Below are 27,614 nucleotides of genomic sequence, written 5' to 3'. Positions count from 1 at the left end.
TACCGAATGCCCTGAAAATGAAAGAAAACCCTAGATAGCATACTTTCTCAAATATCACACTTTCTTTTGGAATTTACAATTTTGCGAATCAAACGCCTATTAAGTGTATTGGACAGCACTATTTTATCTAACAGGATGGCAATCGCGACTATTTAATCAAAATATCTATTAGGATGACAATCACAACTATTTAAGCTTTGAGTAGTAAAATTAATTTTGATAATAATAATAATTATTATTATTATTATTATTATTAAAAAATTTATTGCAATTATGATTGAAAAAAATTTTAATAAAAATTTTATATTAAATAAATTTTATTGGAGTTAATATTTGAATTTAATTGATGATGTGATAAACTCAATTATACTGCATAAAATATCGATAAAATCCAAACTTAGGGTTAGACATTAAGAATAACCTTTGACAAAATTATATCATTTGATTGATTAGGTTAATTTTGAATTTAATTAAATTATTTATTTTTTTAATTAAAATTTTAATTTTAAAATTTAATCAACTGAATTAAATTATATTTTTAATTTCTAATATTTTATATGTGAAAAAAATTAAATAAAAATATTTTATAAAAATATTAAATTAAAATTTTTAATTATTTTAAAAAATAAATAATTGTATATATTTTAAATTTATATATAGATTTTATTATTTTTTAATTAAATTTTTAATTAATTTAATTTTTGAATTAAATTAATCAAAAAATAAAAATTTTTAAAATTAAATTTAATAATCAATTAAAATTCGATAACTGACCGATTTATAAATTAAATTCATCCGATCGATTAATTTGATTTAAACCAAATTTTGAGCACCTTTGCTGAGACACATCGCACAGGCACGGGGGTGAAACCTGTTTGAAGCAGCTGCTTTGCTCTCCGGCCTCTCTAAACCTATACATAGAATTGCTCTTTCAAAACAATGTAGATATTGCAGTTTCAGCTCCAGGGCTCCAAGAAAGTAACCAAAGTGGATTGAAGTGAAAATTTAGAGAACACAATTACAAGAATGGTCCTGCAAACTGCAAGAATTACTTGCATTCATTCACCCTACAATGGCATTGTTGAGGTTAAAGTATAATACCAGCAACTGCTGCAATTCCAACCACAATTGCAACAGGCAGTGCCCTGCTGGTTCGTCTCTTTTCATTTGTTCTTTTCGTGGCTTTCATGCTCTTTTTTTGTACTTTCCTAGTCTTTTTTATGGGTTTTCTTAAGACATTTTTTGGTGCCTATTTTCCATAAAAAGGAGAGTGAAAATCCAGCTTTGCCCTAGCATTATGAATATTGAATGGAAGAAATCAAGACTTCATGAATGATGGAAATGAGAGGAAACTTCGGACTGCGTGAACATTTATATTGTCTTGCACAAAAATGAAAAAGACACTCAATTTGCTGCCTATATAAACCATAATAATATTCTCTCGTATGAACCAACCGGAAAAGTCTTGACATCAAAGTTTACCCACACAAAGATTATTATTATCCTATAATGATGCCATTAATTAAATGAGTTAAAGATTGGGCAGTCCTGAACTCTGAGAAAACATACAAGGAACAATCACAAGTCATGATGCTAAAGCTGCAACCAAAAACTGTATATTCTAATGCATTTTGGCAGAACTAAGATTTATATTTTGAATCTGTGGCTCAATTACACAGATAAAGCCCGATAAAGTTCAAGATGTAGGTCTACCAGGTAGAATGCTGGAAGGTTGTAGGAACCTGATGTTACAACTGCTACCAAGGTTTCAGGTCGCCAACAGGGCCAGCAGTCCAATTCAAGACCCTTTCACCAGGCTTTAAGTAGACGCTCTTGTCATGTGGCAACTTGCGTGCAAGTCCATTCAAAACTTGATGGAAAGCATCTCCTGGTTGAGCAGGTTGGGGGAATAACATTGCCTGCTTCATTGAAGGATTAGCAAGCAATCTCTGCTTTCTTAATATTACTTCAGGTGGGATCGATGTGAGTATTGTGTCCAAGTTGGGGACGTCCTTCTCATCAACAAAAACTCCAATTTCTTCCCATGGAATTGCATCAGCAAAGGGTAGAACAATATCATCTGCTATAATAACAGGAATGCATCCAAATATCACTGCTTCAACCAACCTAGGACTCCAAGGTGCCCAGCCAAGTGGACACAAACAAAATACAGCTCGTTGCATGTCCTCGTAGTAGGTAGTTGGGTGCTCAGTTGAAATGTCAAAGAGTGGGTTGTCCTTAAAGTTCTCCCATACTGCTGCTCTAGCACCTCTGCAAAATTGTTGAACTCAGGTCTATAGGATCACATTTGTCTTACAGCAAGCATCCATAAATAACTTCATATAGCATTGAAGAAATTTGGATTCAATCATTTTCCATTTGAAATATGGCAATTTCTACATGGTTCTGTAGTAAGCTCTTTCAGCAACATGAAAGCAGGCCCTCAATGCCAATATCATAATTTCCATGGCATAACATCTCTGATTATCGTGTTTTAGCAACTGTATTTTATCAAAATGACTTTTCTTTTGCTTACATCTCATAAGAAAAATAAAGACCCTTGAGCGTTCAAACAACTGTCTATTAACAAGTTAGCTTAGTGAGACATACCTGGCATAGTAACCACCTTCAGGGTCATTTCCAACGTCATAAAACAGTCCACGGAAGTAAACAAAAATGGACCTAGGAGTTTTTTCAGGAATCAGGTGTGTTTGCATTTTCTGGGGTGGAGCATATGGTGGAATTGTGATTGAGCCCTCTTTCAGGCAAACATGATTCCGCTGTCCAAAAGTCTGAACCAATGTGGCACGTTGTAGCAAGGGAAGAATCCCTCTTTCAATGGCTTTCTCCTCCTGCAATAACATAACAGTAATTAAAGATCTATTCAAAGTAAATGATAGGATCATTTTCCAGAAAACAAAGACCAAACAACATTCAGACAAATCCTAAAGGCTTATAGTGAGGAACTAGAGGAAATCACAATAATCAAGCCAATCAGTTGAAAATGCATCAATTATCATACGAGAGGGTGCATGAAATTGAGAAGAAAGGAGGGCAAGGAATAATACTTACTTGATAATGGAAGCATGCTCCAAAATCATGTGGCACTAGAAAAAAGTGATCAGCCCCTTCTGTCCGGTTCCAATAGGGCCAATTTGAAGAAATAAGCTGTATTGCACTTCTCATCATCCGCGGTGACTTAAATGGCAATGGGAGGCCATTTGGTGTCAGGTCACATGTAGTGTATACAGGAGTGTAGAACCAATCAGCCTCCTCAGGGTTGAGGGTTCGAACAGGGCTAGATAAAAGAAACCTATGCATGTAGATCTCAGCTGCAAACATGTGGTTGAGGCATCTTTGGTCCTTCTGCAAAATCTTCTTGTTATATTTGCTAGGAAGCTCATAAACAAAAACTTTCAACCTTCCAACTGGATCATCTTCCAAGACATCACCAGCACTGCCTGCAATCATGAAACCCCATCAAATTAGAAATGCGATGCTCCAAATTTGATAGAACGAGAAATTTGATTTAGTAGTAAACTTTTACTATTTGTGATGTAATAGGATAATCGCAACAAATGAATTGTGAAAAATTGGAGAACAGCAATCCCTGAGGATTAGGAGTAAAGCACAATGGAGAAAAAGAAAAATATTGTAGTAATAGACAGGATATCTTGGTATTCAACATTTTAAGAGGAATAATTAGGCCTTGATTTGATAGTCGAGATCTGAAAAAGTATTTGTCTTGCATCCTACTTCAAAGAATAGGGCTCAGCTCCTAAATTGAACTTCCTACACCATTTTGATGACATACACTTGTTGTTAAGAAATACATGGCAAAGGTGACCAACACAAATTCTACTAAGGGAACTTTTCCTATTCTTCAATCTCTTTTAGTGCATACACATCCATAAATTAGCATGGGGTAGACCTTATGGGAACGTGTAGATCTGAAAATGTCTTCCATATTCCATCTCCACTTTCACTCTATATCTGATGCATGAAATAAGATAAATAACTAAGTTTGGAAACCATTGTAAAGGAAAAAAAAAATGTTCTCAAACGAAACAGACCCTATAAGTAGATCATGCCATATTTGTAAATTGTAACAAAATCTCCAAACTTTATACAATGTTGATATAATCCAAATGTCCTAGACCAGTTTGCTTAGAAATAATCCTCAATAATTCCACTCAAAACAGCCCTAAGCAATCATCAGGACAGAATTTCAATCATCATATTTCAGTTTGTTTTTCTGCCAGCTATTATACATTCAATTATGCATAAGACACCATATTCAGACAAAATAAACCTTAAACATAAGATCAACCCAAAACATCGGATATTTTTAGACTATTCTGATTTTTTTTTTAATTTTCTATGCAGCATGACACAGTTGACTCAACTAAGATCAATAATAGTCCAAACAAAAATTAGAATTATCAAACAATGTTACCACTGTTTTAGCATTATACAGATTAATACTCCAAATAAAAATTTATAAATGCCAAAATTTTTTCTAAGGTACTAATACGCAGTTCTATCCGCGTTATCAACGGAATTATCTAGTTTCTAGACCTTAGGAACTGTATCCACCTTGATAACATTCATATGAAAATGGGCACGTTTTTTTTTTTTTTAGGAATGCTCAACTAGACTGCCTGATTGTCGAAAAAAAAAAGGCAAAAGCCAAAGCCAAAGGAACACATTTAAAGTCAGAAACCACCAAGCAAATGTATTATCCAGCTTAAACTTGAAGCAGATCTGAAAATTTCTTCACTACACTAGTTCTTAAAAAAGTAAAGAAAACCCAACAAAATTATCAAAATAAATTCCTCAATTCAGCTAAATGAACACTCAGAAAAACATAGGAAAAGGGTGAATCCTACCTGAAATTCTCTCAGTCGGTTGACTACGGCCTAGCTTGAGAGCCTCAATCTTGACAACAAAAGCTGAAAGAAAAAGAATTCCAAAAAGTACCCATTTCCAAATCTCCATTTTCTCTTCCGAGTCTTACTCCTTCAAAGACTAAATCCCTCAAATCTAGCAAAAAATCACTGCTCAAAGAACAACCCAAGACACATAAAGAGAATTAAAACAGAAAGGAAAAACAAAAAAAAAAAAAAAAGAAAAGAAAGAGCAAAACAGTTGTGATGTCACAAGAACAAGAAGTTAAGAGAGAGACTTCTCAAGAATTCCAGACTTCAAAGGGTATGAAAAAATGGGTTTTCTTTCCTTTCTATTGTCAGTTTGACAAAGAAAGAGCAAGGGATTTTCAGAGAGAAGGAAAGGCAAATTTGCTTCAATAATTTTTTTTTTTTTTTTGCTTTTTTTCTAATAAAGAATATGTTATTTGACAGAGATGATAGAATAAAAAAATTTTGATTTTGTGTTTTTATAAAATTATGCAGTATTCTATGATTTGATGAGCAGTCCATTTCATAGTTACCAGAAACCCAACCATTGCCATCAACCTTCGAACTGCCTACCTTTTTCTTTTATATATTTTTCTTAATTATTTAATCAATTTTTTAACATTTAAAATATATACAATGTGCTATTGCCGACACCAAACGATTCTACTTTGACCATTTTCTCAGCATTTTTTTTCTCATTTCATGGTCTTTTAGCTGGAAAAAAAAAAATAGGTAAAGCCTCCATTTGGATTCCATGGCATCATCGGGAATGGAGTTCAGGTTTTTTACTTAATTGCCCGGTGAAGTTAATTTAATTGTTATAGTATTTAATTTCGTTGACACTGTTACTTTTAATTCTATCGAAACTATTTTTACTATTAAAAGCAAAATAAACTTGTTAACTCTCTTTTATAGAAAATGAAATAATGATTTTGTTTATTCATTTATTATATATTTAAAGTATGTTAGGGAAATGAAGGGTTAAAGTTTTGCATTAAAATGGTAATTTATTTATGCCTTGCCAGTTAAATTCAAGTGATTACCAAAAATAAAATATAGTATCTGTAAGGAAAAAATGTGTACTACTATATGGTAAATTCATTACTACACCCAGGTAGTACAGCTCAAGAATTAACCATATTGGAGATCAACTATATGGTAACTAATTTACATGTAAAAAAATAAAATATGTCACCGTTTTAATATCACTTGTTTCAATGTATCAAATAATATATATATATATATATACAAGAAAAAAAAAAGCACCAAGTTAAGGCGATGGCAGCTCAATCCTATGAAGTTTGGAGTCCAGGCATATGCCTAATGTCCAAAAATGACCCAGAACCATAAGCGTAGGGGTGAACTGAACTCTTTATAAATATAGGGAACAAATTCACAAGGTGAAAAAGGAGATATCCAACTTTGAGGGTGCTGTTCCCAAGCTAATATTGTCAAAAGCATCAAATTTGGCACCATTTCTAATTTTCCAGGCAAATTACCTGCCAAAGCAGCACTTGCTTTAGAAATATTATTCAAGTATTTGCTCAATCCTTTCCAGGTTCCTTACTGGAGTTCAATCTGCAGGTCACAAACAGAAGCCAGGTGCAGCATGCTTACGGAAGGGAGAGAGAAAATCCTCGAGGAGAAAAATGCTCACCATTGTCATAAGGATTAGGGCAGGTTACGAGGGACAAACAGACCTGGCACCAACTGTTGAGACAAGGTGAAGAAATACCCGGTTGCCAGAACGATGGTCATTATGTCCACAGATACATAAAAACCTTCTGAAAATTCAGCTGATTCCCCAGATGCTGCAAATTGCAGAGTATAAGATGACAAGCATGGTACCAGCTATCTATTAAGTTTGATGCTCTTCCAAACTATATGAGTTATATGACTAATACTAACTCATGTCCATCACTGAGTTAATATTACAATCGATTGGCTTCATATGAATACTTGTTTCTTTTCCCCTACTTTTGTAGGCAATGGAGGAAGACGGAAGATAGGATACTGCTTTGACAGCAACAAACAAAGAATACTTGCCCCATTAAGCACAAATAACTCCTCCAATTTTAAGAGTGCCTCCAAGACACCCCAATCTTCATTGGATGGAGACATACCTAGCAAAAAAAAGTCAGAATAAGTACTTCTTTCTAGTAGAACCCTCAATCCTGGCCAATCAGCTCCCCGATGTTTACAGGCACCAGGGAATACACTAATTCTGCTACCTTGGTTTATAAAATGCCTTCAACAATGAAAACACAACTTTAAAGAGCAAATAAATTAGCTACCAATAGTCTTCACAAGAACATATGCCACCTTCAAACCGATGAAAACGAATTCGATCCCTAATAATAATCACCCTGATTAATAGCTTTGAAACCATTTTTATCCAATTGTGGCAATCAAGACAGATCCGGAGGTTTTTTGATATCATAATTTCAGTTCCAGGACTAGTTTTTAGGATTCCATAGGCCAATGCCAACTTCTCACTGTGATGATTCAAATTTCCTTCCTTTTCCTCTTCAGAGATATCCATTAAAACCAATTCAGTTTCAGGAAGAAACCCTTCCAACTTTGTCCGTTTTATCAGCCCTTCCAACACTTTGTATAATCCCTCCATTTCAGGGTGAGATCTATCACCTGCCTTGAAGCGGTGAATGACTCCTCCCAACTCAATCCAACTCCTTCCTCTAATTTTACGAATTCCCTTATTTTTCATCATTTCTCTTACTCCTTCAGCGCTTTCCCATCTATTCAGAGAGCAGTAGATATTTGACAGCAAGACGTAATCACCACTCTTAAGACGTGATATATTTGCAATGGCAACTTCACCCAGTTCTGGTTTTCTATAAGTTCGACAAGCGCTTAAAAGTGCCCTCCAAATAACAACATCTGGCTCCATAGGCATTGCTTCAATAATGGCGTAAGCCTCTTCTAGCTGGCCAGCTCGACCAAAGAGGTCCACCATCGCCCCGTAATGCTCAATTTGCGGCTGAATTGAATAATGGCTACTCATCAAATTAAAGTATTTCCGACCCTCTTTAACCAAACCAGAGTGACTGCATGCAGTTAAGATTCCAAGAAAAGTAATTGAATCAGGTAAAATATTTTCCACCTCCATCTTTGAGAACACAGCAATTGCATCGAAAGGAAGCCCATGAGTTGCTAGCCCATTGATCATTGCATTCCAGATAGACACATCACTGCGGTCTACACTATTAAAAGCTTCCTTTGCAGTTTGAATTCTACCACACTTTGAGTACATGTCTATTAGTGCTGAACTCAGTATGGCATTCAGTTCAATTTCTTTCTCTTTCATCACACCATGCACCCACAAAGCATGATTACAAGCTCCAAGTCTTGCACACCCTGTCATAACTGATGCAAATGTAAACTTATCAGGTTCCATATTTGAGCCAAGCATCTCACGAAAGAAGCTTAATGCCTCTTCAAAGCACGCATTTCTAACATATCCTCCAATCATTAAGTTCCATGTCATCACATCCCGAACAGGCGTTTTACGAAAGACCCTCTTTGCAAAACCGTACTCTCCAAGTTTCATTAGACGTTCAATGACTAAATTCAGAATGACCACATTAAAGTCCGAACGAAAAACTTGATCAAGCAGTTGATGAGCTAGAACGAGATGATCACATTGCAAATAAGTTGACATCAAAGTAGCTACAAGAGATGGGTAAGTCCCATACCCAAGTTTAAAGATTCTTGTGTGGATTGCACTTGCAGTTTTATAATCTGAGGAAAGCTTGCAGGCTTCAAGAACCTCACATGCTTTACGATGATCTGTAAAAAATAATTGCCACACAATTCAAATTGTAGCTAAAAGGGTCTCCATAGAATATGGTATTTCAAACGTTTAAGACATATTAAAAGAAAAACGAAAACCCTCCAACCGTATCAGATACAATACCATAACAAAGAACATATTTTGCTGCTCTAACATTCGATAGACATGTGTATAACACAATATGAAAATAGTATACGAAGGTGACACGGCTTAAATTTATAGTAGTATCTATATATGAGTTTAAATATATATATATATATATTTGATGTTTTCGAATTTACACGAATTGTAACACACAATTTTTGTATAAAATATGATACAAATACATGAATTTCAATCTTTTACACGACAAGAATATATGAATTGTCAGGTCTGCCAATAGGCAACAACGAAAATTAAAGAGAAAAACATATACTGGTACTAAAAAGGAAGATATCAATTGAAAGAATAAGAATAAAGAGAAAATGGGTACCTCTAGAATGATGGAGGAAATCAGGAGAGGAAGAGAGTAAAGCGTTAGAAGGGGTTAATCTGATTGCGGCGGAGGTCCGTTGAGTCAGCTTCTTCACTCCATTTCTCTGCATTTCTATCTTCTGCGGCTTTCTTTTCTTTGGACAGAGCCTTCCCGGAAAATAATAAAAAGGAATGTTGCCAACGGCTAAGTTGGACTGGGTTGACTTGTTTGGGTAAGGTTCAGTCTAGCCCTGTGGGCTCATCCGGGTTTCCCACGATATCTAACCTTCCATTTTTATGGCCCATTAATCCAAACTCCATTTTCAATTTCCATTTATATATATATATATATATATATATATATGTAGGGATCATATATAAACCATCAACCAAATTCTCGCATGCAATCCCATTTTCAATCTCGACTAGTTAGGGTGGAAAAAAAACTCAAAAAAATCAAAAATCGATTTAAAATTATAGTAATTGGTTTGAATTGATTTTTTTTTATTTGATTCGAATTAGGTTTAAATATTAAATATATATATATATATATATTAGATTCAGATCAAAAAATAAAAAGTAAAATAAAATAAACTGATTTAAATTATATATTTTTATTAATTTTTATATATTTTTTAAATGTTTATAAAATAAAAATAATTATTTTATACTTAAATTTATTTAAATATATTTAAAATTATATTAAAATAATATATAAAAACAAAAAAAATTAAATTTTAAAAATTGATAAGTTAAACCAAATTGATAAAATTCAAATTAAATCGTATCATACAAAAGTTCAATTAAAATTTAAATCAGATATTAAAATTTTATAATTTTATATATTATCTAAAAAAAATTGAAGTAAATTTTATCCGAACTGTCATCACTCACATTTTTCTCCCTTTGTTTTTGCGAACTTATAATAATTAAAGGCTTCGAGAACTTTGTCATGCTGACCGTAACAAAGACGCAGCTTCTAGCTCTGTTTCTGGCGGACCTGATCATATAGCCTTCTAAAGCTTTGATTCCACCTCAACCAATTCCGCAATTCGCTTATATTGAGGTGTGACATCCTAATCTCACATAATATTTTAAAGATCTACTATAATATATATAAATTGAAACTTAAATCTATACTTATAAAATATTTTTTATGAATAAAACTGATACTTTCGAATTAAAAAAAATAATATCTTAATTAATAAATTAAGTGTAGGTGTCAGAGAGAGATAACGAGCTAGGCACAAGTTGTGATGAAGGAAGAAATCTTATTTATGTTAAACGTTGACAATCAAAGTATATCGTGCATAATTCTGAACTGACAAGACGACAACAAATAGTATACTTTTGTTCCAAAACTCACTGTATGATAACCAGTATCTTAGTAGCAGCATGATGCATGTTTGACAAGATAAACACTGAAAGAGTAAAACCAGATGGATAACTTTTCCCTGTGTGATTTTCCCAAGGATAGTAAGAATCAACTCACATACAACTAGCAGAACTAAAACCTCTTGGGATCATTCATCATCCACCACTGTTGGAGCATTGTATTTTAAGAGCATATCATTCCATGTGCTTTGACCTTCAGTCACCTCTTTCACCACACTTGCTACCTCCTCCACATTAACACGGATCTGAACTTTGCTGTCCCTCTCCCGGATTGTCACTGAGGAAGTTGAATCCACTGTTATGGCAAATGGTACACCAAGTTCATCTGTTCGAGCATATCTCTTCCCTATGGACGTACCTGAAGATGGAAAGATACAAACAAGTGAATCTAAATTCATCTGGTTTGACCATGAGGGTTATGATTGATGTTAGTATCAGTTGCTATGTTTACATCTCTACACAAATCCAAGACTTGGCTACATAAAATGCCAGTAACTATTTAAAGTTTATTTGGGTGCATACCTGTCATGTCAATCTTATATGATATTCCAGCAGCAGTTAAAATCTGAGAAATGTGTTTAGCAACTGCCTCATATTGTTGATTTTGCACTAGTGGGAACACAGTGCATTTGATCGGTGCCACAAGTGGAGGGAAACGGAAAACATTTAACTGCTCATCACCAGTCTTGCTAGGCCTTGTGTAGAATGAGTGCTCATAAAGACAGTAGATTATCCGTCCAATACCAAAAGATGGCTCAATCACTGATGGAGTGAAAACCCTCTGATATTCCTTCTTTTTTTCCTTGGAGATTGTTACCATGTTCTTATTTATGGTAACATCTTTAGCAAGAGTGCATACATGGAACTCCACTTCCCCCTTGGACTCCAAATTAGCTTTCATTTCCATAGCTTCTTCTTCACTCATGACCTGCACGCAAACAGGAAATGCATCATAATTCACAAAATTTTCTTCTAATATACCATATCTGGTAGACAAGGGCTTGGATATTTCAGCAATAAGCCAAGCCAGGCTCTAACATTCCACCCTCTCTTTTCTGTCTCACCCTTGTACGCATCGCACACCATCACAAATTAATTCATTTTATTTACCTCCAGTGCTTCACAAACCATCCTTTGGTCACCCTTGAACGCAAGGCCCAGCTCCTTTTTAACTGGTGCAATAACAAGTTTCTGAAATCACACCATGGCAAAAAAGTCATTAAACAACCATACGTGATACAACTATTCATAATTGATAAAATAGAGAGACTTACCTCCACTTCCCTTGGTTCTGCAAATTTTTCATGTGCCACAAGGGGAACACCACTCTTATCCTATTAGAGTATAAGAAACATTCATGAATACATCAGTAAATTTTGTATCCGATAATAAATTAATTGATAGCCAAAAAAAGGAATATAGACAGACATCCTATTTTACCTGTTTTCCCTTTTAGTGGGATAATTTATTTTACTTGTTTTCCTTTTTCTCTCTTTTGAAATATTTAAGAAGGAAAGTAGCATGGTTAAAACATTCATCAAGTCGGATGTTCATGTTGAGTTTTATTATTCACTTACCGTGTGAGCTCGCAAATCATATGCAGATCTATCTGCAATACCAACACACTCAATCCAGCCATAAGAGCATTCTATTTCAGCATCCCAACAGTGTGCAGCATAGTGAGCCATCTCATTTGCCAGATGCTGCCTAAAACGTAATCGATCTTTGTCAATACCCAGATATGTCAAGAAAAGATACACCCTTCCAATAAAATAGCCCAGTGTCTCATTGTTGACAATGCCCTGATCAGTTATGAGAAAACAATAAATTGTCACAAAATCAATGACAAATATCACATTTGAGACAGAGAAGCAAAATTAAGCTGAAATTAAATTGGACATAAACCAACAAACCTTAGAAACTGCTTCACCAAGACATATTCTTTTTGCAGGTTCTCCAGACACTTGTTTTTCCCTTGGGAACATTAAGAATTCCAAATTGGAAACTTCAGAAAATTTTGGGTGTGACTTGTCCTCTGGATCCACAAAATGCTCAATCTCAGCCAGTGTAAACTCACGAACTCTTAGTAGACCTTGGCGGGGAGATATCTGTAGTTTGAATATGCCAGATTATAATTAAATTCCCCATTTTCAGCATGATAAAAGCTTTGTATTGACAAAAAGAAGGAATATGATAGTGCTGGGGGGTGAGGAATGAATCAAGAGACTGCTACTAAAACAGGCTCTATTATTACCACCAATGTTAGCCATTCCACTTCCAGCATAGCCCCTATTCCTACCACATGGTGTCTAGGTTCAATGGTCAACAATTAACCAGCATCATTCTGATCAGAAGGAAATGGGACCAGATTTTAGAATCTCTCAACTGGGAAAACCATAAAAGTTTCCATAACATTTTACAGATAGGCCTGGGGTTCAGCGCCGCAGAATTCTCAAACTAGAATAGCTCCTTCAACCGTTCCCTCACCTAGTCAATTACTACTATGGGAATGATGTTGGAAACAGAGGCCTCAATACATGCCAGGTATATAAACAAGATTACTATCAACGCCTAAATATGAACAAGAAGCAGAGGGCAGAGTGAAATCAACTTCATGAAAGAGAATAGTTTCAATGATAATACCTCGCCGCTAAGATTAAAAAATATATGTATCATATATTAAAGGTTTTATACCTCATTTCTAAACGCCTGACCAATTTGTGCTGCAGCAAAAGGAAGCTTGTTCCCATTATAGTAATACAGGTCCTTAAAGTTAACAAATATGCCTTGGGCTGTCTCAGGGCGCATAAACCTGCATGTTTGAAATCACTTAAACCAAGGCTCCGTGCATACACAAATCAATCCCAAAAAAAGGGGTATCAGGTATGCAGTAAATCTGAACCACAAACTTACCCAGGGCTCAACCCAGATGGACCAATTGAGGTTTGAAACATGAGATTAAAAGGGTAAGGATCAGAAAGTGGGTTCTTAGTATCAGGAGCAACTATGCCATACTCCCTAATCTTTTCACCCAATTCTTCAGCAGAAAGGTCATCCAATACAGCCAGAACATGCTTCAGCTCAGCAGCCTTCTCAGCAGTGATGTTAATATCCTTCTTCTCCAGCTTATCTTTGCAAAAATCCTTCAGCAAATGGTCGGCACGGTAACAAGTTCCAGTTTTTTCATCTTTCACCATAAGGTCAGTGAATTTATCCACATGACCCGATGCTTTTAACACAACTTCTGGTGTCACGCACGGGCAGTCCACTTCCAACATATTCTCTTCCAACACAAAATGCTGTAATAAAATTTCAAATTAATAAGCAAACCATATCGGTTTTCTTTTTTGTTTGAAAAAATCGGGAAATAGATAGATTGTTTAGTTGCCTAAGTCAGCGCACAAGATATGTCATACCCAACAACCTAAGAACAACAGCTACAGATAATCTTGTTGCCATCGGACTCAATTGCAAGACCTTTATGTCAAGGAGAACGATCCTTGCCGGTTAAGCCAACTCTTGTTGGTCATAGCGGGATTTCAAACAATCCAAAGTTTGACTTAATTGGTTATTATCATCATCCCAATGAGATTTAAGGTTCAAGGTTTCAATCCCAAAATTCATTATAACTCTTTCCATGGTTGTAAAAGCTTTATAGTTGAATTAACAATTTCAATCAGTGAGCTAAAGTTTTCACATTTTCAATAGGAAGTTTGAGAAAAAAAAAAAGGTTAACCTGACGCCAGAACGCTAGGACGTTAGCCTTAACGGCGCAGCCCGGTGGCCCATAATCGTAAAGCCCGGCAACACCACCGTAAATCTTGAACGATGGTACGTAGAATAGCCGCCGTTCGAGGGTGTTAACGACGGCTTGACGGAAAGCATCCCGGTTGATGACGTTATTATCACCGTTACTCGCCATTTGTTTCGAACCGAGTAAAGCAGAGACACACGAAAGTGCTTTGGAGATGAGGATTTTCTTTTATCAAACCTTTTTTTACCTCCGCCGTCATTTTCACCGGAATTGTAGGAGATTCCAAAACTAGCGAAATATCTAACGAATAACCGTGTGGTCCAGTTAGATATTTCTAGTGCCTTGAAAGAAACGCTGAAGATTTTTCTTTTTTCGTTATCGTACAACTCTTACCATGTAGCCGAATAGCGTTGGATCAGTTGCCCTGTCGTTTGGATTGATGTTTGAAGGTTACAAATTTAAACGAAGTTTTTCGTATAATATCTTTTTAATTGGATAATTAAATTTTAAAGTAGATTAAAATTAAAAAAAAAAAAAAAAAAACCTCTTATCGTGTATAATTTTGATCAAAATTTCAAAAAAAAATCTTATTGTGTATAATTTTGTCAGATTAAATAGAATTATAAATATATATATCAATACTAATAAGTTATTAAAGTTTAATTAAAATAAAATTTAAATTTAGTTAGATTATTATTGAGTCGAATTTAAATAATTTAATATTAAGCTTGAAATTCATAAATTTAATTAAATTTTTTATTTTAATATATTATTATTATTTAATTAAAAATTATTATTTATTTTTTAATCATATTAATTTATATAAATTAATTAAGTTTGAAATAATAATATAAATTAATTATTAAATTAATTGAATTTTTTTAATTAAATTAATCTTAAAAAATAATTGAATTTAAAAATATACTATTATTTTTTTATTAATATATTAAAAACTTAAATGTAATCAAATTTGAAATTGAATGCATATATATAATCAAGTTTAAAATTAAAAATTGAATTCATTGTTATTAAATAAATCTAATTAAATAAATTTAAATAATTTAATTTTTATTTTAAATCAAAATTTAATTTCGAGTTAAAATTTGAATTCAAAATTTTCATTATATTAACTCAATTCAATTTGATTATACCTCTAAATTTTAGTGCATTCGAAACCTGATAGTAATACCTTCGTTTCCTTCTCTGGAAACCCTCCTCTCCGCCAGAGCATAATGGTGGCGGCAACCAGCGTCGTACTCCGGCAACCAATGATGATTGGCGTTTGAAATGATCCACCATCAGGTCCTCTGGGTTGACGACATGCATCAAGTCTTTCTTCAAAATGATTTGCTATTTTCCAGTCGAAGATCTATCAGTTGTTAGTACCAACCGATGATGATTGCATGTGTACATGTTTCTCAATTTTTAACATAATAATGTAATGAAAAAGATCATTATAAATTCACTTTAAAATTTTAAGATTTAAAATGAAATGATTTAAAGATCAGCGATTGAAGCAAAATTAAAATAAAAAATTAGACAACATAAATAAAATTTTCTTTAATAAAAAATCGAAAGTAAATAAGTTAATTTTTCGAATCAAAGTAATATGAGTTATACTTAAAAATTATACATTTAAAATAATTTTAATAAAAAAATATCGATTAAATTCGAATTTAAAATTTTTATATTAAAATAAAATAAATGATACTTATTAATTGAACCAATCTCTTACGAGTAAACAAAATTTATCATTAGATAATCTAATTAATGATATAATAATTCATTTATATTATTTAATGTCGTAAGTTAATTTGTACCAATTCAATTAAAAACATAAAAAATTAATTTAAATTATAATATCAAATAATAAAATAAAAATATTCATGTCTTTCAATTTTTTACATAATATAACTTCTATTTTTAAAAAAACCACCCATTTCTATTTTTAAAAAGTTACATATTTTTTCTCTTCCAAAAAAATTTTTTAGCATAATTTCTTTCTCAAGTTGTGGACAAGTATCCTTCTTTCAAAAAATTGAAAGCCCAAAATCTCTTTTGTCATCTTCATCAGCCACTTCCCAGGCCGAACTCTAAGCCCACTCCATTCTAATTCGATTAGTTGTCAGTTCAAGAAAACAAAGCCACTTAGGTTGTGTTTAATTTGCTGATTTTGTATAAAATTTTCACCAGCATATGTCATTTTCACGAGCACTGTAAAGTCAATAATTGAGTCTATTGATTTTAAACTTTTAAGGGTTTTTATTTTTGGGTGCTATCTCGTTTGTAAAACCTTATGTCTCATATGCTAAGGAAGATTAGACAAGGCGAAAAGTGATGTGTTATGTTGGAATGCAATTGCTTATGATATTATCATTTTGATAGTTTTGGCACTTTACCATTTGTCCAAGAAATTGAAATAGATTGTTGACAATTGTTGATTTTGAACTTCGAATTGAGTGCTAGTATTTTGAAATTGTAAAAAAAAAAATAAAAATAAATAGTTAAAAGTAAAAGTAAGAGGTGTTTTTTATATTTGTACTATGACGTTTAAATCAAAAAAATAAGTTAGTAAATAAAAAATTAAATAAATTAAATAATACCTAAATGATTTTATTTATAAATCAAAAGTAAAACATATGTGAAGTAAAGTAATTATATAATCGATATGATATTATACGTGTTAAGTCAATTTGACATATTAAATTTATTTAAAAATAAAAAATATATATGATTATTTGTTAATAATCTCTAATAAAAAAATCATCAATTTATTCTCTAACCCAAAAAAACCCTAAAAACGACCTTTAACAAGAAACTTTGTTTTTGGTCTCATCATGGTATTTGGAATCACTTGTATTGTTGGCCGTAAATTTGATTACCATAAATGGCTCAAGTATGTGCTACAGTATGTGGTTTACTTGTTCATACAACCTTAAGAAAATGTGAAACCTTAATAATAAAATAGTACGTAAAGGCTATTAGACAGTTAATTTTTTTGATGTATTTGTGGAGGCTGCAAAAATATTGTGATGGGCTCTGGAGTATTGGGAAGGGCTGCATGGCTCAAGTATGTGCTACAGTATGTGGTTTACTTGTTCATACAACCTTAAGAAAATGGGAAACCTTAATAATAAAATAGTAGGTAAAGGCTATTAGACAGTTAATTTTTTTGATGTATTTGTGCAGGCTGCAAAAATATTGTAATGGGCTCTGGAGTATTGGGAAGGGCTGCATTTCAGACATATCGTTCAGCTTATTGCAAGAATGTCTTTCCTCTGTCAATGCTTGGAAGTGTTCTGTTTGAAATCCTTGATTTGACCACTTCTACTTTGTGCTTGATCGCGCCGCAGATGACTCAAAATCTGGTGTTGCTCAAGAAACAATGCAGAGTATCAGAAGAGCAAGCAAAATTATGGGTGAAACAGAGGCAAGGCAGATTTTAGGGGTCACAGTGCATTAGTCATGGGAAGAAATCTTGAAGGTTTGCTAGATAATTTTACTTACTAATTATTCTATGATTCGTTATGTCATCTTTTTTATGATATCGAATTTATATTGTGTTAAATTATATCAACAGACGAAATGTTAAAATTGAAACATATTTTTGGTTTTTATTAAATTTATTTTAAAAGTTTAGTGAAAATTTTAAATTATATAATTTTTTAATTTTTTATACTATTTTTATATCGTATTTTAAAATCCAAAAATTATAGATGAGCTCTCCATTGTTGCCTGTCGGCAAATCCACACTACTTTAAACTCAAGCTAATTTTTAATTTGGAAATTGATCAATATGCTTTGGCATCTGGTACGATGTTCCCCTCTTTTTCAAGCACAAAAGGGAAATGGGAAACAAGAATGCTTTGTTCCAGGAAGTCAGGGACAAAAGGTAACTTTGCTCCAACATGTTAACACATTGTTACTTGTAAGGTTAGGTCTGGATGGGGCCATTTCTTTTCCTCCATCACCGTAATCATCAGTTCTTTTACACTAATATATCTGTTTGTATTCTATTATTTCCAGTGGTGCCCAGTGCTGGGCTTTGGAACTTGATCATCATTTTCCCTGGTGCACTGGCTAGTGGATATTTGGCAGGAGACTTTTATTGGTAAAGAAAAGATGTTTCAAGCACAAGGAGATTGAATCTGATTACCTCTGTTGACAAGCTTCAGAAACGTGTAGCCTGACAACAAGAGTGACCAAGAAAAGTTATCATGCTGCATGTTGAGAACATGGTTTTCAATAATTTTGTTGTCATTGATTTGTTCATCAATGTATACAATATGTTTCCAAAATAATAATTAGACCTCGGATGAGTGTTCAGTACTTCAGTGTTTCTAGAATCCCAATTAGGAATTTTACAAAAGTACTTGTAACTAGTGTAAACATACGAGAATTTGCTCACCAAAAAAAGAAATCACAATTCTTTAAATTTGTTAAAAAAGAAAATTTCCCTTTCATGGAAAAAAAAAAAAGAATAATAGCTGAAGAGCTTGTCGCGAGTACTGTTTGCATTGAGCAGTTGGAGTAGGATAAATTATTTTTTTGTTTGAGGCATTCAATGTTCAATAATCATTTTAGAGAAATCAAGTCGATTGAATTTCATAAGAAAATAAATTTTTTAAAATTTAATTTTTTTATTTATAAAATTTGAAATTAAAATTTTAAATAAAAAAATTTAAATTTTTTATCATTCGAATCCACCTGCGTTAATTAAGGAAGATAAAATATTAAAAACATTAAAAATAGGGATTAAGAATAAAAGTTAAAAAGGTGATTTCATCGATTGTATTTTAACGCTTAAATCAACAATCAATTTGAGAATAAAATAAGAAATTAATGAAATAAAGACTTAAAAATTAGAAAGATTAAGATGAATTAAAGATTAATAGATAGTACTATTTATGCATGTATGCTGATAGTTTTGGATTTAGATCATCTAAGATTAATTTTTAAAAATTAAAATTAATCTTTTAAGTTAGAGCTGAAATAATTAATTATTTATTTAAAATATGATAAATTAATATTTTAAACTAATTAATACGATTTTGAAAAATTCAAATCAATTTAACATATGAATTTGATGAAAATAATCAAAATACTTCCATTTGCAGCTAACTTTAAAAAGTTTTTTTCTTTTACTCTTTCGACGGTTCTAACAAGTACTCTGCAGTGGAAAGCCAGCGTTGATTTGGCTTTAACAATAAGTTAAAAAAATATATGAATGAAGTGACTGGTGCAGTGCAAATGGATCTCAAGTCAACGAGTAAGAGCCAATAGCCGCAAAGTTTGACAGGACGAGCCGACAGCACCACTCGGAATTCGGCTGTGGAAGGCGCAGCGATGGCTCCAGTCAGCGTTGATTTTGCCTTGGCTTCTTTGATTGCGCCGTGGAGACTGGGGTACCCTTGTCAGTCTCTTCCGCCAATTAATCACCTTACTAGCACACTATGTTTTTTTTAATCATAGGCTTATTATTATTTATTTATTTTTATTTCGTAATATATATTTGGTAAAACTAGCAGGAGTATTTTCAAATTTTATATAAATTAAATTATTTTCTTTAATCATAATAAAATATTTTTTTATTTTAATAATATTTACGATTTTTTTTCTTAAATTTAACGTTGAAACGTTAACTCAAGTTTTATCTTCGTCAACATGAATGAATTATTTTGTTTGGTTCAAATATTTTGTTTTATTTGCATCATTGGTGAAAGTATTTTGAGGTTACAAAATTGACTATCAAAATATATATATATATATGGTACTCATCATATTATAATATTAGGTAATAAATATGCTCATATTTTGTAATTAACTAATTAATCCCTATATATTATCTCAAAAATAATAATAATCCTTATATAGTATTTCACTCCTACTTATCATATATTTGTAATATGATTTATTTAAATATATATATAATTATTTTATATATTATTAGTAAAATTTTTAAATTTTATAAGTGGGATTATCAAAATCACATATTTTTTAAAATATATTAAAAAATAAAAAACATAAAATCAAAAAATTTTATTACATTAATAAATAAAATAATAATATTATGATTTATATTTTAAAAAGAAGTATTAAAATTTAAGCGGATGGACTGCTTCCTCGACTAAATTTTTTTAAAATCATTTTGACTATTATTTTTAATATTAAAATATAAATTTTAATGTAAAATTATGATATTTTTCATATTAAATCATGTACGTAGCAATCTATACATAAAATACATAAATTCCATTTTATGTAATTCTCAAAATTGAAATTGATATCTCATTAGAATCCCATTAGTTCTAAAGTTGGCAGTGTGCCGTTGAAGATGAATTACTCAAGACGTTTGTTTTTTTGTTGTTATATTTTGTGAAAAGAATTTTCGAGTGAGATACCTTTGATTAGAAAATAGCAAATTTTCTTGGGGTCAAACTTTTTGGCAGGTTTCGGCTACAAAGCGTGTCAACCCATGGCCAAGCCCACAGTGATGCACAGTGGTGCATGAACTGGCCGAAATCTGTGAACTTCCAACTCTTCCGATTGCATTTCATATTTTGGCCATTTCCCACTCACCCTTTATAATCTCATTCAACCCTTTACACATATACTCCATTCCTTTACATATATGATATATACAAGCCAAAAATATCCCAATTTTCTACCTTAAATATCTTTGTTCTCAAGATTTCTAAGTTCATCTTCATGCCATTTTTTTTTGGGCCAGAATCATCTTCATATCATTAAAGTATGGTTTTCCTACAATATATATTTTTATCCTTCTCATGTAGTATTTTTTATTTTATTTCTTATTTGTTTATCTTCTTTCATCTTTATCGATCCGTATTTATTTGGTCCAATATTCGTAATTTAATATAGATGGATGTTTCATAACATATAGATACCCCTCGTATTCTCAGTTTTGCATGCTTGGTTTTTTTCTCCATCTTTATAATAATATATAGTCTACATAATATATAAGATGATTTTCTAACATTTTGTATGTTTCATCTCTTGACTTCCTTAAGGACTTCATTTAACTCTTGTGTTCCAAAAAATAATATTGTTAATTAATACTTAATCAAATTCTTCAATATTAAATCCAAAATTTAACTTAATTGATTTACGTAATTATTTTTAAAAGATATCATCAAGTAATTTTAAATTTCAAATCTCAATACGTTTAATCCTTCATTTCTCTATTTTTAGATTATAAACTCTTTTGTACGAAAATAATTTTTTTCCAAAATTATTTTGATACTAATCTTTAATTTTTTTTTTCATTTGTAAACAATATATATATAGTAATTAAACTTTAAACACTTTGCTTACGTATGGAGCAGCTCAGTAGCTTCCACCAATTCTTCTAGGAGTGCCTTAATTTTTTATGATCCGACTAAAAAAGTTAGGCCACCAGAATTTATTCTACAGATTTCTTGCATGTGAAGAAACTGAAGTTAATGTACTTCCATCTTTATTTTTAGTATATAATCAGATAATCTCTAAGCTTTCGTCCAGGTTTAAGGAATCCTACTATATTATTTTTAATAATATAATCACGGTATTTCTAAATTTTTGTCCGGATTTAATTTTATTCTCGAATAATTTTAAGGATGTACTCTCACATCGATCTAGTGCTAAGGATTTTACTTCTCACCTTGATTTCACTTCATTTTTTTTCTATGTTCTAAGTTCTAACCTAATGTTATATTTCCCTTTCTTTTTTTAAACGAGAACATGAACACTACTATAACTGAAAACACCTGAAGATTTCATCAAACAAACGATTCTGGAATTGCTGAAAACTTGAAAAACCAAAGGTTGATAAGGGGTTTTAGAACAAGCATTAAGGAAAATAAATGCAAGCAAAAGAGAAAAAAAAAACCAACAAGAACAGTTTTGTCTCCCAAGTAAAGCAAACCTGCATGCAGTCGATTAACTATTCTCTTGAATAGTAATAATCATGATATTCTCTCCTGTTCTTAGGAGGTGGATCCGAACTTGCAGATGAACCACCGAACTGCTGTGAAAACCCACTGAAGTACTCTTGTTGTTGTTGTGATGATATCATCGTGGAAGATGAAGATAGAGTTGTGGGGTGTGAAGTAAAAGCTGGCATGGCTGCGCCATAGGCAGCAGCTGGTAAACCATAGTCTAAAGCATTGCCACCTCCGCTAAGAAGCTGTGCGTACTGAGAAATATTGGGATATGATGGATGAGGAGAAGGTGGAGGAAGAAGTAAAGCCGCCGCCGCCGGCGCCCGTTCCACTTCTTGGCTAGTTGCCAGATAACCTGATTCCGATATTGCTTGAACTCTTTCTGGAAAGTTAAGCTTTGCTTTGCTTCCTTTAAACCTAAGAGCTGCTTCATCATAAGCTAGGGCAGCTGCTTCAGCTGTTTCAAACGTTCCAAGCCAAACGCGAGCGGCCTTCTTTGGATCTCTTATTTCAGCTGCCCATTTCCCCCATGGCCTTTGCCTTACTCCTCTATAGTGTCTTCTCCTCGCGTTTCCTTTAACAGCTCACGTTTTTTTTAAGGTAAACATCAGACGAAAACTTTTGCTTTTGCTTTTTGTTTCTAGTTTTTAATGGAAAAAGAAAGAATCAAAGAATAACTTCACATTCACGCTTTTACATGAAAAAGGAAGATATATGCTAAGTTAGGACATGAACAACGACTCTAATAGTCTAATCTGAAATCATCCGCCAACCAGGCCGCAAAGGAAGAAAGGAATAGCTCAAAAGGCCCATGACATGTCATTAAAAACGTTGAAATTCTAGGAATTTGGTTATAGTGAGGGAGGGAGATTTGGGAAGCCATTAATGTGCTAATATAAGTTGATTTACAACATAAAAAATCCCAAAAATTGTGCTAGAAAATAAGTGAATCAATAACATTTAGACTTTATCATATATATCTTTAATTTTGTGGGATCAAATCACATTCATAATTTCTTTTTTGCTAGATAAACATTCATAAATCATAATTTCTAAATCTTGGTTTGGAAAAAAAAAAAAGCAAGATATATATATATATATATATATATATATATATTGTGGAACTTTTGGAAGTGAAAGAAAAATACCTTTAAAACACATGAAATCATATAGAAATCCTTCTCAGTCATTAGTCTTTTTTGTTTTCGAAGAAAAATATGATTAAGTAGGGCTTATGAATGATAATTAATTATAATCAAATTGACAATGATCACCAAAAGAAAAGCTTTAACAATTAAGAGAGAAAATAAAAAAGAAACCCCAAAATATATGCATAACATACTACCTTGATCTTGAGCTTGTTGATGTTGAGATTGGTTTTGATCAGCTGTGTCAGATCGGTTTTGCTGCTCATGATGTTGAAGAAGTGGGCTGTTGTTGTTGTTTCCAATAACTTGAGTTAGGGCTTGAACCATTGCGTTCATGTCTTGTTGAGACCTAGCCGAGTAGACAGGAAAGAAATGGTCAGCTACCGCTTCCTCTTTCTCTTCCGATTCATGATCGGATGGCAGTGGCCTCTTCCCTTGCCTTCGATCCACTTTATAAATCTTTGATGATTCCCCTTTGTATGTGTTTCTCTATATCATGCAAAAGCAAACAAAGCAGCAAACATGGAAAGAAAATCAATTGGGAACTAAATCAACAAGAAAATGAAAGGGAAAAGGAGCAAATATCTATTGATGAACGTTGCTACAGCTACATGGGCGATGCCAACAGTGAAGGAAGGTAGCTAGGGATTTTATTTATATATGCTTAAGACTGAAGTATGAACAAAATTAGGTTGAAGATAGCTGACAATGCTGAAAGCCTCCCCTGTATATATTCGAGTTTAATTTATAGTCCTTTTTTTCTCTATCATTTTCATTTTTTTTTATAAAAAAATAAAATAAAATAAAACTATCACTGTGAAGTTATTTTTTTTAATATATTTCAATCAAATATGTAATAATTTTTTAATTCTGTTAATGAATTTAAAAACTCCAATGACAGTTGATTATTATTTTTTCATTTCCAACTAATTAATTTCGTATATTTTATTAAACATTTCATGTTTTTTTTTTCCTTAGCAATACTAAAGGCATGCATGAATTTTATATATATATATATATATATATATATGGAAATGTAAATCCTGTAAATGGTGTGGGAAAAATTCAATTCCATTTCTTATATGATTATTTCTTGACTCAGAAATTTTGTAGTAATTAAATATATATGCTTATTATATATTTGTGGTCAAATTGTATAATAGATCTATGTATTTTAGTCAAACGATGAAATTAATTCTTTTATTTTAACGTGTTTAAATTAAATCTTTATATTTTAATAAATTATAAAATTTAATCAAATTGTTAAATTTCAAAATTTTTCCATTAAAATTGATAAGTGACATTTTGATTTTTCTAACATGACATTTTTGCTTACATGGATATTGATTTTGCTAACATAAAGTCCACGCAGTAAAATTGATAACATGGCAAAAAAATTTTACCACGTCAGCATTTTTCACATCAATTTTTCTTAAATTGTATGTTTCGTCTATATACTTTGGTTAAATGGTAAAATTAATCATTCTATTTTAATATATGCTCAAATTTGATCTTTATATATGAATTAATTATCGAATTTAGATTTGACCTAAAATAAGTAAATAAAACTAAAAAAGCATAAAAAAACTTTTCAATACAAATAAGTCGAATTGTAATAGAATCAATGCATGGGTCAACACATGAGTTGCATCAGACTAGTCTTCTAAAATAGCGTCTTTTCAACCTGTTATAAAAACAAAAAATTATTTTTTAATTTTTTTTTCTCTCCTCTCTCATCCTCATTTTTTTCTTACTTCACTCTACAAATCTAATTTAACGAACTCATATTTCAATGAGATTTTTAAAAATCAGTTATTGAAAAATACAATGATCGTAAAAAAAATTTATCCTAAAAACCATCGATATCCAAAAATTGATCATCAACATCACTATTTCATATCATCGTCTAAAGCAAAATTGAGTAAAATGCTATAAAAATTCTAAACCTGAAACCTCTAAAAAAGAAATTCTCAACAAAAAATTATTTCTTATTGTTTTTGTTGGTTGTCTTTATTTTTGTTATCTTGTCGATTGTTATTAAATTCTTAAAATTTTCCCACATCAATCTTTCCAAAATGTTTTCATATTTTCTTTATTTTTTCAATTTTTGATTTTTTTTGTTTTTTTTTACTTTGACTTCTTCACTTCCACCAGCTAAATAATAAAAATAATAAATAAAATAATTTTGGGCTTTTAGATTTGGGCTTAAAATCTAATTTCACAATCAAAATTCAATTGATCCAAAATTAATTTTAGAATCCAACATCGAGATAAAATTCAAAATCCATTTAATATCTAAAAAAGTTTTGGACAAAATGAAATATTTATAATTGCTTTTATTGTTGATTATGTATCTAAGTTTATTGATTATGGGTTTTTCAATCTAACTGTTATATTTATGTCATTTTTAAAGTTTTTTATTTTTTATCTATTTTTTACTTTTTATATTTCAAATATATAGGAAATAGAAATTAACAATAAATAAATAAATCAAAATCAAAATAAATAAATAAAAGATAAAAAAAAGATATTATAGACACCCCAATCTATCTAGGGGTCTACGAGATTTGAATTATGTTAATAAAAAGATAAAAAAAATAAAAAAATGAGAAAAATAAAAAAAATAGGTGTTGAGTTTATGTGAAAGTGTATGAGAAGCTTAAGTTGGATTAAAATTTGGAGTCAAAACTTAGAAGGGATTGAAATCCTTTCTGAGTTTGGGGTTCTGATCCCTATAAATATATAAAAAACACATAGAGGCAAAACACAGAAACACAGCAAGCAGAAAACAGTCAAAAAAATTTCGTTTTAGGTTTAGAAAAAAATGATTTTTCTAGAAAAATCTAAAAAATTCTCAGTTCTGGTGAAATTTTTTTACATCGATTGAAGTTTTCGATGACTTTTTCGACGTTGGTTGAATTTTTTGGTAGGCTTCCCAGAATTCGATTGAAGATTCTGGTGCCGATTGAATTTTTTGGTAAACTTTTAACAAACCAACTCAAATTTTAATGATTTTTTTCAGAATTCAATGAAGATTCAATCGAAGTTTTTCGATTTCTAGAAAGAGAGAAAAAAAAGGGAAAACAAAAAGGGGGAAAGGGAGATTTGAAGCAAAAAGTTGGAATTTGACCTTTTATAGCCACACTAAAATAATGTCATTTTCGCTACTTAGGATCTGCTCGTTTTTCATTCAGGTGATCCAACCCGAAGCACAACCAGCCTTTTGACCTATGTACTAATTGTTCCATATTAGCCAAGCTGAGCCACAGTAAGCCGCCAAGTCGTGTCCCCTCGAGTTGTATTTTGTGCCTTAAACTGAGCCGTTCAGTAGCCGTCAAGCTAAACTGTTTCATTTTTTGGGTATTTTTTTGGTATCTTTTATTTATTATGTGTTTATTTATTTTTAGGAGTATTTTTGCATGATTAAATTTGAAAAAAAATATAAAAATAAAAAAAATAAATTTTTTTTAGAATAAGTATTAATTATCCGATGATGAAATTTATAGAAATTTCAAATAGTAAATTTTTATAAAATTTTTAGGAGAAAAATTTTGTCTAAATTTGTCCCAAATTGTGAAATAATTTAAATGAAGTTTCAATAATAATAATTAATATTTATTTTTAAACAAAAAAAAGAGAAAAAAATAAAAAATTTTTGTTGAAAATATTTGACAATTATCCAAGGATGAGATTCTTAGAAATTTCAAATGATAAATTTTCTAAGAAATCTCTAAGTAAGAAATTTCTTTAAATTTGTCCCAAATTATAAAAGAATTTAAATGAAATTTTAATAAAAAAATAATTTTCATATTATTTTATTTCCTAAAAAAAATTTCTAAATAGGCTTAAATCGTGAAAAATTTAGAAATTTCAAAAAAAAATTTATAAATTGACCCAAATTGTGAAAAATTTTAAAATCCAAAAATAAATAAGTAAATAAATAAAATTTCTAAATAAACCTAAATGGTGGAGAATTTAGAAATTAAAATATATTTTTTTTAATTTGGCCCAAATTGTGGAATAATTAGATATATTTTTCATAAAAAATAAAAAAATTAATTAAACTTTTTTTTTATGACGGAGCCTTTCCAATGAAACAAATGGGATCTTTGAATACTCTTGAGGTAAAAAAATATTTTTAAGAGTTATACCAGATTGATGGAGAATTCTTAAAAGTTATTTTCAATATTCAACATA

General features: G+C 31.3%; 4 protein-coding genes and 1 long non-coding RNA gene across 6 annotated transcripts; 1 reads left to right on the top strand and 4 right to left on the bottom strand.

Annotated features, from left to right (window-relative positions):
- Window positions 1-1,465: 1,465 nt before the first annotated feature.
- LOC111285422 (putative beta-1,4-xylosyltransferase IRX10L) lies at window positions 1,466-5,471 on the bottom strand. 2 transcript variants are annotated; one of them, XM_089746732.1, is made up of 5 exons: window positions 4,890-5,471; window positions 3,932-3,993; window positions 3,073-3,461; window positions 2,611-2,852; window positions 1,466-2,271 (listed from the first exon to the last, which is right to left on the bottom strand). In XM_089746732.1, the coding sequence occupies exons 3-5, from the start codon at window positions 3,340-3,342 to the stop codon at window positions 1,758-1,760; spliced, it is 1,026 nt and encodes a 341-aa protein (XP_089602858.1). In that variant the 5' UTR covers window positions 3,343-3,461; window positions 3,932-3,993; window positions 4,890-5,471; the 3' UTR covers window positions 1,466-1,757. The 2 variants fall into 2 exon arrangements, with proteins under 2 accessions (XP_089602858.1, XP_089602857.1); XM_089746731.1 differs by lacking the exon at window positions 3,932-3,993 and having other exon boundaries at window positions 4,890-5,057; window positions 5,186-5,471.
- A 510-nt stretch (window positions 5,472-5,981) lies between these two features.
- On the bottom strand, window positions 5,982-9,670 carry LOC111285413 (Tetratricopeptide repeat (TPR)-like superfamily protein). The gene is made up of 2 exons (XM_022874865.2): window positions 9,200-9,670; window positions 5,982-8,723 (listed from the first exon to the last, which is right to left on the bottom strand). The coding sequence occupies exons 1-2, from the start codon at window positions 9,309-9,311 to the stop codon at window positions 7,207-7,209; spliced, it is 1,629 nt and encodes a 542-aa protein (XP_022730600.2). The 5' UTR covers window positions 9,312-9,670; the 3' UTR covers window positions 5,982-7,206.
- A 761-nt stretch (window positions 9,671-10,431) lies between these two features.
- Window positions 10,432-14,528, bottom strand: LOC111285405 (glycine--tRNA ligase, mitochondrial 1-like). Its single transcript, XM_022874854.2, has 9 exons — window positions 14,312-14,528; window positions 13,489-13,874; window positions 13,270-13,387; window positions 12,489-12,683; window positions 12,153-12,377; window positions 11,850-11,909; window positions 11,686-11,766; window positions 11,098-11,503; window positions 10,432-10,933 (listed from the first exon to the last, which is right to left on the bottom strand). Exons 1-9 carry the CDS (start codon window positions 14,495-14,497, stop codon window positions 10,704-10,706), a joined length of 1,887 nt encoding a protein of 628 aa, XP_022730589.2. The 5' UTR covers window positions 14,498-14,528; the 3' UTR covers window positions 10,432-10,703.
- A 5,919-nt stretch (window positions 14,529-20,447) lies between these two features.
- On the top strand, window positions 20,448-24,186 carry LOC149514160 (uncharacterized). Its single transcript, XR_016329411.1, has 2 exons — window positions 20,448-21,080; window positions 22,319-24,186. It is a non-coding gene; the product is annotated as an uncharacterized LOC149514160 (long non-coding RNA).
- Window positions 22,103-23,753, bottom strand: LOC111285398 (ethylene-responsive transcription factor ERF113-like). The gene is made up of 2 exons (XM_022874840.2): window positions 23,615-23,753; window positions 22,103-22,843 (listed from the first exon to the last, which is right to left on the bottom strand). Exons 1-2 carry the CDS (start codon window positions 23,751-23,753, stop codon window positions 22,272-22,274), a joined length of 711 nt encoding a protein of 236 aa, XP_022730575.2. The 3' UTR covers window positions 22,103-22,271.
- Window positions 24,187-27,614: the final 3,428 nt, after the last annotated feature.

The sequence above is a fragment of the Durio zibethinus genome, chromosome 17 (assembly GCF_047325235.1).
Source record: "Durio zibethinus cultivar Kanyao isolate XHJ-2024 chromosome 17, ASM4732523v1, whole genome shotgun sequence".
Classification (NCBI taxonomy): Eukaryota; Viridiplantae; Streptophyta; class Magnoliopsida; order Malvales; family Malvaceae; genus Durio; species Durio zibethinus.
Note: the sequence above shows the minus strand (reverse complement) of the source record. Positions and strands in the feature narration are given on the sequence as shown.

Excerpts from the sequence above, each read along its gene's own strand:
- LOC111285422 (XM_089746731.1), bottom strand. The coding sequence starts at position 4,998 with ATGGAGATTTGGAAATGGGTACTTTTTGGAATTCTTTTTCTTTCAGCT. Across the intron at positions 2,853-3,072 it reads GAGCATGCTTCCATTATCAA|GAGGAGAAAGCCATTGAAAG; the intron begins GTAAGTATTATT and ends ATGTTATTGCAG. Across the intron at positions 2,272-2,610 it reads GAAGGTGGTTACTATGCCAG|AGGTGCTAGAGCAGCAGTAT; the intron begins GTATGTCTCACT and ends ACAATTTTGCAG.
- LOC111285413 (XM_022874865.2), bottom strand. The coding sequence starts at position 9,311 with ATGCAGAGAAATGGAGTGAAGAAGCTGACTCAACGGACCTCCGCCGCA. Across the intron at positions 8,724-9,199 it reads TTTCCTCCATCATTCTAGAG|ATCATCGTAAAGCATGTGAG; the intron begins GTACCCATTTTC and ends TATTTTTTACAG.
- LOC111285405 (XM_022874854.2), bottom strand. The coding sequence starts at position 14,497 with ATGGCGAGTAACGGTGATAATAACGTCATCAACCGGGATGCTTTCCGT. Across the intron at positions 11,504-11,685 it reads TGGTTTGTGAAGCACTGGAG|GTCATGAGTGAAGAAGAAGC; the intron begins GTAAATAAAATG and ends GTTTGCGTGCAG. Across the intron at positions 10,934-11,097 it reads ATATAAGATTGACATGACAG|GTACGTCCATAGGGAAGAGA; the intron begins GTATGCACCCAA and ends TTCCATCTTCAG.
- LOC111285398 (XM_022874840.2), bottom strand. The coding sequence starts at position 23,753 with ATGAACGCAATGGTTCAAGCCCTAACTCAAGTTATTGGAAACAACAAC. Across the intron at positions 22,844-23,614 it reads TCAACAAGCTCAAGATCAAG|GAAACGCGAGGAGAAGACAC; the intron begins GTAGTATGTTAT and ends GAGCTGTTAAAG.